At 59.7% G+C, this 9,555-nt stretch overlaps 1 protein-coding gene across 1 annotated transcript; it reads left to right on the top strand.

Moving 5' to 3' along the window:
• Positions 1–5,635: 5,635 nt before the first annotated feature.
• Positions 5,636–9,324, top strand: RTP5 (receptor transporter protein 5 (putative)). Its single transcript, XM_032269561.1, is given in 9 exon segments — positions 5,636–5,969; positions 7,719–8,253; positions 8,255–8,435; positions 8,438–8,475; positions 8,477–8,564; positions 8,567–8,844; positions 8,847–8,896; positions 8,898–9,044; positions 9,046–9,324. Coding segments are annotated over 9 exon segments (1,830 nt in total). The 5' UTR covers positions 5,636–5,715; the 3' UTR covers positions 9,305–9,324.
• The last annotated feature ends 231 nt before the right edge of the window (positions 9,325–9,555 follow it).

The following is a 9,555-nucleotide window of genomic DNA, read 5'->3' as shown; positions in this document are numbered from 1 at the left end:
CCCGCCCAGTCTCCTGTCTCACCCTCCCTTCCCAAGGAACCTGGACACCCGTGCTCTTCCTCCTCTGCTTGCTCCTTCCTCACCGAGGGTCATGCTCCCTCCAAGTCACCGGCCCTGGGACAGGAGCGGCCAGGTTCAATCCAGGACATTCAGTTAAAAGATAATTTACAGCAAACAAAGTTGTATGTGACTTTTGTTTGTTTATTTTCTTTTAGAAACAGAGTCTTGCTCTGTCACCCAGGCTGGAGTGCAGCTGTGTGATCTCAGCTCACTGCAGCCTCTACCTCCCAGGCTCAAGTGGTCTTCCTTCCTTGGCCTCCTGAGTAGCTGGGACCACAGGCGTGCACCTTGTGGCCAGCTCATAGCTAACATTTTTTTTGTAGAGATTTGGGGGGGGTGGGGGAGGTCTCCCTATGTTGCCCAGGCTGGTCTTGAACTCTGGGCCTCCAGCAATTCTCCCACCTTGGCCTCCCAAAGTGTTGGGATTATAGGCGTGAGCCACCACACCCGGCTGATGGTTGTATGTTTTGGTTGAGTATTTTATCATTTTCAATTGAGATAATGGTAGATTTACTTGCAGTTCTAAGAAATTACACAGAAGTTCCCTCACACACTTGGCTCAGTTTCTCTGAATGATAACAGTTTGGAAAACCACAGGACAACGTCACAACCAGGTTAATGACTTTGATGCGGGAGGCACCGTTCCCACCCTGAGTCCCCCATTTCTGGTGATGTGTGTGTTTTAAGAATAAACTTTGCTGGGAGGGTGAGTGCAGGAGGCCCCTTGCATGGCTCTTCAGAGTGGCCCCCCCCCGGCCCGCAGGCCCGCAGGTTGGAGCCGGAGAGCAAGGCGCCTCTTGGACAGTGGAGGTGTCTTCAGCAGTAGAATGGCTGGACAGAGGCTGTGTCCCCAGCTGTAGGGACCAGACCCCCACCTGCCTGGGCAGCACAGGGGCAGAGCCACATGGAGCCTTGGGCCATGCATTGCCCGTGGAACTGGGCCCTCAGGCCGCAGGGCCTGGGGTCTGGGAGGTGGCCTTGTTCCTGTCACTGCAGCCAGGAGTTGAGGTCTGTAGGGGGAGGCTGGGCCCCAGCACCTGCCAGGCCACCACTCTCTGCCGGATCCTTTTCCTGTCGTCTCTTTCTCCCTCTCCTCATCACACACACAGAGATGGGATCCTGCTGAGCAAGGATGCCATCCAGTCAAGTTAAGAATAAACTTTTAAAAAATGGAATGAGATATTTCCGGGGCTGCACACATAATGTTGGCACAAGGGAAGGCTCCTGTGTCCCCCGATGGTGAAGCTGCAGAACGTCCTCATCACCACGGGGTCCCTGCTGGTGGCCACGAGCCTGTCCTCCCCTCCATCACGGTTTCATGTCAGTGACGGCCGTGGGAAGGTGCAGTGCCTGTCCTTCTGTGTGCGGTGTGTGTCGTGTGTGGTGTGTGCTGTGTGTGTGGATTCCTTGGAGATGACCCAGTGGGTGTGTTCCGGCAGCCGGTTCCTCTCTGTGCTGAGCCGTCCCCGCTGTGGTGAGGATGTCCGCACCGCAGTTTAGTCAGCCATTCTTCAGTCTAAGTACGTCCGGGTGGACTCCAGTTCCTGGCGACTATGAATAAATGCCCCGGAAGCCCTCTGTGGGCCAGCTAGCTCAGGCTCTGGGGGCTCCCGGGCTGCTTTCCGAGACAGGGGCCTTGCCCTCAGAGCCCCAGAGAAGGAGCCCTCCCGTGCTCGCCCTGGAGTTTCCTAGGGGGCCTGCCTGTCATGACACATGGCGCCATGGCGCCCAGCTCACGGCAGCGATGAGACGGGGCATCATGAGCTGGAACAGGAGCCAGCACCAATGGAAAGTGGTGGGGAGGGGATTTCCCTCGCTCTCTCGGCCCGAGGGAAGTTTCCATCCACGCAGGGACTCAGGGACGCAGGGTCGGGCTGGGGAAGCACAGGAAACAGCAGGACCATCCCGAAACTGCCTCTGCAGTGGGAGGCCACAGGTGCTGGGCTGGGGGGTGGAAACGATGCCGCGGCCGGCCGGGGCCAAGGGCACCCGTGTGGAGAGGCAACGCCTGATTCACAGCCATTTCTGAGGTTGGAACAGGAAATGGTTAATAGTGTTTGCAAATAAAAATGCTGCTCTATTCTGTTTTCGAAACATTTCCCAGAAGTTGAAAATGAACACGCAATTTGTCTGCCCAATTTAAGAATAAACTTTTAAAAAATGGAATGAGATATTTCCACAATTTATTACACATAAGAATAAAAACAGTTGGGTTTTTTGTTAAGACGGGGGCCAGGTGACTTCTACCCTCCCCTGCTGTTTTCTAAACTTCCTAGAATGTGGTTAGTAGTTTAATGTCGATTTATGTTTTAAATCTCCCAGTGTGTGTGTGTGTTGTGTTGTGTGTAGTGTATGTGTTGTGTGTGGTGTGCATGGTGTGTGTGTTATGTTGTGTGTGTGTTTTATGTGTGGTGCCTTCTCACTCCAGGGCAGTGGGTGTCACTCAAGCTCTGCAGCAGGCTGAGCAGCAGTGAGAGGCCGAGGGGCGGGATGCCGGGAGGGTGAGCGCAGGAGGCCCCTTGCATGGCTCTTCAGAGTGGCCCCCCCGGCCCGCAGGCCCGCAGGTTGGAGCCAGAGAGCAAGGCGCCTCTTGGACAGTGGAGGTGTCTTCGGCAGTAGAATGGCTGGACAGAGGCTGCGTCCCCAGCTGCGGGGACCAGACCCCCACCTGCCTGGGCAACACAGGGGCAGAGCCACACGGAGCCTTGGGCCACGCATTACCCGTGGGACTGGGCCCTCAGGCCGCAGGGCCTGGGGTCTGGAAGGTGGCCTTGTTCCTGTCACTGCAGCCAGGAGTTGAGGTCTGTGGGGGGAGGGTGGGCCCCAGCACCTGCCAGGCCACCACTCTCTGCCGGCTCCTTTTCCTGTCGTTTCTTTCTCCCTCTCCTCATCACACACACAGAGATGGGATCCTGCTGAGCAAGGATGCCATCCAGTCAGCTGACCCGCCCTCTGGCCCCACTGAGCCTTGGCTTCAGCTCCTCTCTCGCTGGGATGTGCTGCATCTGCCCCTCAGGCCCAGGCTGAACGGCCTTCCCTGTGGGAGACTGTGGTGGGACTCCCCAGCCTGCCACCTGCCCTCCCCAGAAACTGAGCTCAGGAAGGCGGTACCAGTGTGTGAGGAAGCGTCCCCAGAAGGAGAGCACGTGTCTGCGGGGAGAGGGAACGCTAAGCCACTGAGCCGGGTGGGCGGCGGTGCTGAAGAGGCCCCCAGCTCCCCCGATAGTTTTTTCCCAGGTCTGATCCCCCATCCCCATCCCACCCCGTCCTGGAGAGGTCCCTCGGGGAGCCTGGCAGGGAGTGGGGTCGGAAGGCGTTTGCACCAGGCCTGGGTCCTAGAGCCTGATGCTCACATCAGGTCCCGTGGCTAGCTCCAGGTGGGTGCTGATGCAGGGGCCCAAGGAGGACCGTGGCACATGTTGCAGGGACCCATGGGTGCTGCGCAAACCTGGCCTCTTCCAGCCCCGGTAAAGACGCAGGAGCAGGTGAGCTTGTGGCTGGCTGACCTGTTAAACACCAGGTAAGCAGCTCTTGCAGGGCGTGGCTTGTGGGTTTGGGAGAGACACATGGGCAGCCAGATGGAGGTGTGGAGAAGCTGCCCTCTCTGCTGTCCACTGCCCGGGCCTCTGGAGGTCTTCTGGGATGGGTCTAAGGGACAGCCAACGATTCTTGAGCAAAGAATGTCGGGGTAACCAGCCCCCTGCATTTCAGAAGGGTCAGAATTGCCATCCAAAAGGTTATTTTGAGTGATTATGGTTAGTCATCATGCCCAAATCTTTTCCCTAATCTTAGAGCCAGGTGTGGCCTCCAGGGCTGAGGAGCCTGCGGGGGGAGGTGGTGGGGGTTACTGGCAGTCAGGGCTGTGGCCCCAGCGTGGTGGGGAACGGCCAGGAAACGCTGGCTCTGGGGGGCTGTGGAGGGCGGGAGGAGGTCCTCTGTGGGGGCCTTGTGGACCGAGGCTCTTGGAGACAAGCGGGAAGCCGGTGTCTCTCAGACCACTGCAGGCACAGGACCAGGGTCACAAGGGGCCCACACACGCACAGTGGCCCTGAACCAGCCAGCAAACCCCAGGACCTCAGGTGCCCCCCGGCACGTGAGTTAGGATCACTCAGCTCGCTGCGTGATGATCCAGAGTGCCAGAGATCAGAGCCTCAAGACCACAGCGGCAGCTGGCTAACTTCTTGTGTGAACAGGAAACCCAGAGGCAGGCGACCCTCCGGCTGTCACCATGGCTCCAGGCTCCCGCCTTCCTGCTCCTTGGGCTCACAGCTCCAAGCATGAGGCAGGTGTGAGACAGCTGCTGGAGGGCGGCCATCATCCGGGCACTGACGGACAGAAGAAAGGGAAGCTGGAGGAGAAAAGCAGGGCCTTCCCCAGCCGGCCGCCCTACGTTGAGGGGCCTTTCCAGAGCCCGTCCCAGTGACTTCCTCTTCTATCTTGCAGTTGAACCTAGCTGCATGGCAGAAAGAGGCCATGCATTTCAGAAGGGCCAGAATTGCCATCCAAAAGGTTATTTGATAAAATTGCATGATAGCCGCAAACTGGAAGAATACCAAGTGTTCAGCAAAGACGATTTGAAAGGGTCAGAAGAAAGGAAAACGATGACAGCAGTGCAGTCGCTTGCTAGGGTTAGCTGCAGAATGGACAGAGACCAAGAGAGAACGTGTGGAGTGGTAGAAAAAAGAGAAGAAATGGTTCAGTGTGCAGGGCAGACATGGCAGGATGGGAGGTGTGAGGAGAGCCAGGCGGCCCAAGGCTGTCACGGGTGGACCTGCGCTGAGCTTTCCACATCGCCGTGCGGGGATTGGCAGCCACCTTGCCCCTGTGCTTCCCAGCTCCTTCTCGACTCACCCTTTCTTGTGCCCTGACGGGTGGTTGCCAGGCACAGCGATGATGCTGAATCTCACACACTAAATCACCTGCAAAGGCGTGAGAAGCTGGGCACACACATGAAGTGTTTGTGTAAAGCTCAGAAGCTGCGCAGCTCAAGGGCTGGGTGAGGGAGGCATCATAGGCATGAAGGATCCTACCTGATCCCCACAGGCACGGCCAGGCCGGTGGCACCTCTGCCAGGAGGGCGGGGGTGGGGGCCAAGGGCTGAAATCTGGAGGGAACTGGCTGGTTCTGGAGGCTCGCGAGGTTTTGTTTCTTCCTCTGGGAGGTGGTGACCTAAGACTGTAGAATAATTTCTGAAGCTCTGCATTTGTTTTAGGCATTTTATGTAAATATTTTCTATTTCTCATGAGTAAAGAGCTTAGGAGAACACACCCATGGGACAATTTGCAATGATACATGTTCCATAAAGTTCTTCATAGCTTTGTCTTCAATGCTTTGTGTGAAAAGCATTATTGCTGTGTGTAGAGAGAAGCTGGCTGAGTAAGCTACATGATAGCCACAGCTGAAAAAATACTAAGAGTTCAGCAACAGATGAGTGGGGCCCCTGTTCCTGATGCCCAGCAGAAAGAGGAGGCAGTGGATGGTTCCTGAGTTTGATCTGTGGAAACACCAGGGCCTCTGCACAGACCGGGGGAGGGCCCTGCGTGTCCATGGGCCCAGCACAGTGCTGCCACAGGGAGGCTGTCAGGGTCACGGAGATGGCATTGTATTGTATTTTTCCTTGCTGATTCCCATTTCTCTGAGACAAATCTGGTTGCCATGGAGAGTGTGCTGTTGTCAAGGTGGCTGATTGGCTGGTGCTGGAAGCGGGCGCTTCCTTGGGTGCCCTGGTGGCTGCAGCCCCCAGCCTGCACTGTGGAGCTGGACAGCAGCATGGATGGGGCCGGAACAGACGTGTGGGCCAGCATCTTCACCCTGATCATGGCCAAGAGGAAGCCCTGGGACATTTGGGTTCTGCTACCTGAGCACAGCCTGGTCCCAGGACGCCAGTACCTGCTGGTGGGGCTCTCGAGGTGTGGCTGGAGGCTGGGGACCCTGGGGAGGGAGGGGCTTAAGGTGCTTTTCCACAGGCCCTTGGGTGGCCCGAAAGGCTGGGTGGGGCTGTCGGGCCTTGTCTTGTCCCTGAGACGGGAGGGTGGGGCTGGGTGCTCCTTTTCGGTCTCAGCGCCTGCCCCTCTATGCTGGCACACAGCTGCTGACGCAGGGTCCTGGGGGAAGACATGGCGGGTGCCTTAAGGAGGTTTTGTCTCCCTCCCTTGGCTCCTCGGGCCTGTGCTCCCCCTGGACACAGGCTCATCTCTGGTTTCCATGGTGCTGCCGTGACCTCGCAGCCGTCTGCTGGCCACACCTCGGGGGTGTTTGGCTCTGATCGGGAGCCTGGGGTGGCTGTGGGTCACCTGTGAGCCTCATGGGCTGTCGTCATGGTGGCATGATGTCAGTGTAGCAGGGTGGACTGTTCCATCCCCAGCTCTGCCAGGTGCCTGCCGGCAGGGGAAAGACAGCTCCACAGCCTCGCAGACTTCTGGCCCAACAGGCCCTCAGGATGATGGCTGGTCAGTCCCTCTGTGGGAATGCTCTGGCAGAGGGGCCGTTGTCCTGGCCTTTGACACAGCTCCCCAGTGCCTGAACCCCCTGGGGCCCTGTGTGTGCAGAATCCTGGCTTTTTCAGAGGTTAGCAGAGTAATAACCCATGCTGAGGTCTGGGAAGTGCTTGGAAGCACGTCACTGTCCCCACAGCCAGGTAGAGAGGCTCTGGGCCGCCAAGGTTGTGGACGGGGCTGCAGCTGGGCCCAGCTGGGGAGAGAACTGAGGCGGCCGCGCCCCAACACGCAGCCCCAGTGCCTGTGGCTTCGACAGGCTCCTCAGTCCCATTTAAACAGTCAGCAGTTCCTCCAGTGTGACCGTGTCTACCGCCTCTGTGGCCACTGTGGCTGGAGGCCGCAGGCAGGGCTGTGCGGCTGCAGCACATTCTGTCATCCACAAAGTTCCACTGCTTGGCACTGAAGCAGAGCCTCTCACTGGTGCAGGGTTCCCCAAAGCTCACAGCTGCTTGTGTGGCTACTGAATGGTCGCCGGTCTGGTGACCGCTGTGGACAAGCCAGCTCCCCCACCCCTGTGCTCTCCCCAAATCTCCCCTTGCTGGTGATGCCCAGCAGGGCTGCCTGGGCCATGACCACAGGCTCCGAGACATCTTTCCCTTCAGCTAGCAGGTGACGGGGGGATGGCCTCCCCTCATTCGGGACAGGGACCCCCACTTGCTGAGCCCCCAGCGACAGCCCCAGACCCATGCCTTTTTCCTCCTAAGTGTGTTAGCAGGCCTGCCTCTTCCTGTGTTAACCCCAACTCACAAAACAACCAGCAAAGCCGCAGCAGCAGCGGGTGCGACGCCTCACAGAGGCCAGGCCGGAGCGGGTTTTGCTGCCAAACTGCTGATAAGTTCACTTTGCTTCTCAGCGTTCCAGATGAGCGGGTTGCAGGCTGGAATGCGTGGGCCTGCCTTTGCCTGTGTGTGGCCGAGGGGCCGGCAGTTTCAGAACCTCGACACAGGCAGGAGCAGGTGCTGGGTTGCCTTGGCTGCGGCCCTGGTGGCTGGCAGGTGAGGTTTGAGGTTTGAGTGTGGGATGTGGGGCAGGGGGCGGTGAGGAGCTGGGGCCAGATGGGCAAGGAGGCTGAAGAGCAGAGCGCGAGGGCTGGCCGTGTGGCTTTGGCTTTTCCCCCTCCACTCACCTGCGCCTCTTCCGCCCCCGCCCCCCACCCCACAGGCTCCAGTTCAGCCGCTGTCCAGGGGCCTGGGCCTTAGCCCACCTGCAGGTCCTCTTCCACCTGTGGTGGGACCGGGCCGGCCGCCTGGGGCTGGTGAGGGTGTGCGTCTGGAGCCAGCGATGCAGGTGGTGCTGGGTGCCCGGGGGCTGCCAGGTGAGCTCCCTGGGCACGAGGCCCTTCCTCTGCAGGCTGGTCTTGCACATTCTGAAGGACTGCTATAGAGAGGGCCTCAGCCTGAGCCTGCTCACCAGGGCAGCCTATGAGGGCTGCTGCGAGGCCTGTGAGCTGGGGGTCTGCTTCTTCCAGAAGGCCCCACACCCTGCCTGGAGCGCCAACACCACAAAAGGCACCTTCCCTGCCATGGCCTGGAGTGGCACCACCGCTGCCTCCAAGGGCAAACAGCTGCCTGCCCCTGGCGACAGCCTCAGCAATGATGGCGGTGTCGCTGCCATCCCCTTCTCCCTTGTGGGTGCCGGCAATGACCAGGCGTCCATCACTGAGGGCTTTGCCACTCCTGTGGGGGCCTCCCTCCTTTGTGACCAGCAGCCCTGGGGGCCCCATTACTGGCCAGGGCTCCATCGACCTGTCTGGGGATTCTGTGGCCATGTGGGGGGGCAAAGGCTTCCGGGTAGACTTTGGAGACCCTGTCTTCCATGGCCCCAGCCTCCTCGGTAGCAGCATCCAGACCTTCTAGCTCAACGGCTTCCTCTTCGAAAGCTGGGGTCCCTCTGCAGCCCTGTTGGTGTGGCCTAGGGCCCCGGGCCCTGCCTCCCTCAGCAATGGCCCGGTCTCTGCGGGGAAACTCATGCCAACCCTGTTCTACTGTGTGGGTCTCTCCGCCGGTGGGTTGACCTCACCCTACCCTCCTCCGTCACCGACACCTTCACCAATACCGCCAGCAACTGCGCCCTCTCGGAGGCCACCAATGGCCCTGTGGCCACTGATGAGGCCTCGGTCACCTTACCCTTCAACTTTACTGATGTCAAAGGCGCCGTTGCTGAGATGGTTGAAGGCGACAGGAAGGAAGGAGGTGGCCAGGGCCTGGTCCCTGCGGGTCACGACCCCCTTCTAGAGACCAACGCTGGTGGCCTTGCCTCCCAGGTCAAGGGCTCCCTAGGTCCTCCTTCTTCCCTGCTGACGTCCAAGGCAAAGATTCTTTTACTGACATCACCCAAGGCAGAGAAGAAAGGCGGCCTCCTCACCGCGGGTCACCACCTCCCTCCGGAGGCCAACGCTGAGGGCCCTGTCACCGTGAGTGAGGGCCCCATCATCATTACTGAGGGCTCCATCACCTTCTCCATCTTCGATGTCATAAAGCGCAAGGCCTGGCCACATTGCTGACGGCGCCCAGGGCAGTGGCTACGTCACCCAAGGCTACTACTGGAAGAGATGGCTGCGGTCCAGGCTCCACAAGGCTCACTGTGGGTGCCGCCGGGAGGAAGATGGGCACCCTGTCCGCACCTGCCGCAGGCCGCACGCCGAGCCCTACGAGGACTTCCGGATCTGGGTGTCCATGACCGTGTGTGCCTTCGGGCTGATGTGCCTGTGCCGGCTGAACCCTGGCATCTACCCGCAGCAAGTGTGACGCCCGCCGCGCTCCAGCAATCCCCACCGCCGAGACCCCGCCACTGCCTCAAAACTCCGCCCCGCCCCCGAGACCCGCCCCCTCCCCGCCTCCGAGACCCACCCCTGCCTCAAAGACTCCGCCCCACCTCCGAGACCCCGCCCCTGCCTCAAAACTCCGCCCCGCTCCCGATACCTGTCTTGAGACCCCGCCCCGGTCAAAGACCCCGCCCCTCACCTCCGAGACCACGCCCCCGCCAGCAGCCCAGCCCC

The sequence above is a fragment of the Sapajus apella genome, unplaced genomic scaffold (assembly GCF_009761245.1).
Source record: "Sapajus apella isolate SASKATOON/1434 unplaced genomic scaffold, GSC_monkey_1.0 scaffold194, whole genome shotgun sequence".
Lineage (NCBI taxonomy): Eukaryota > Metazoa > Chordata > Mammalia > Primates > Cebidae > Sapajus > Sapajus apella.
This window is presented reverse-complemented; position numbering and strand designations above follow the sequence as displayed.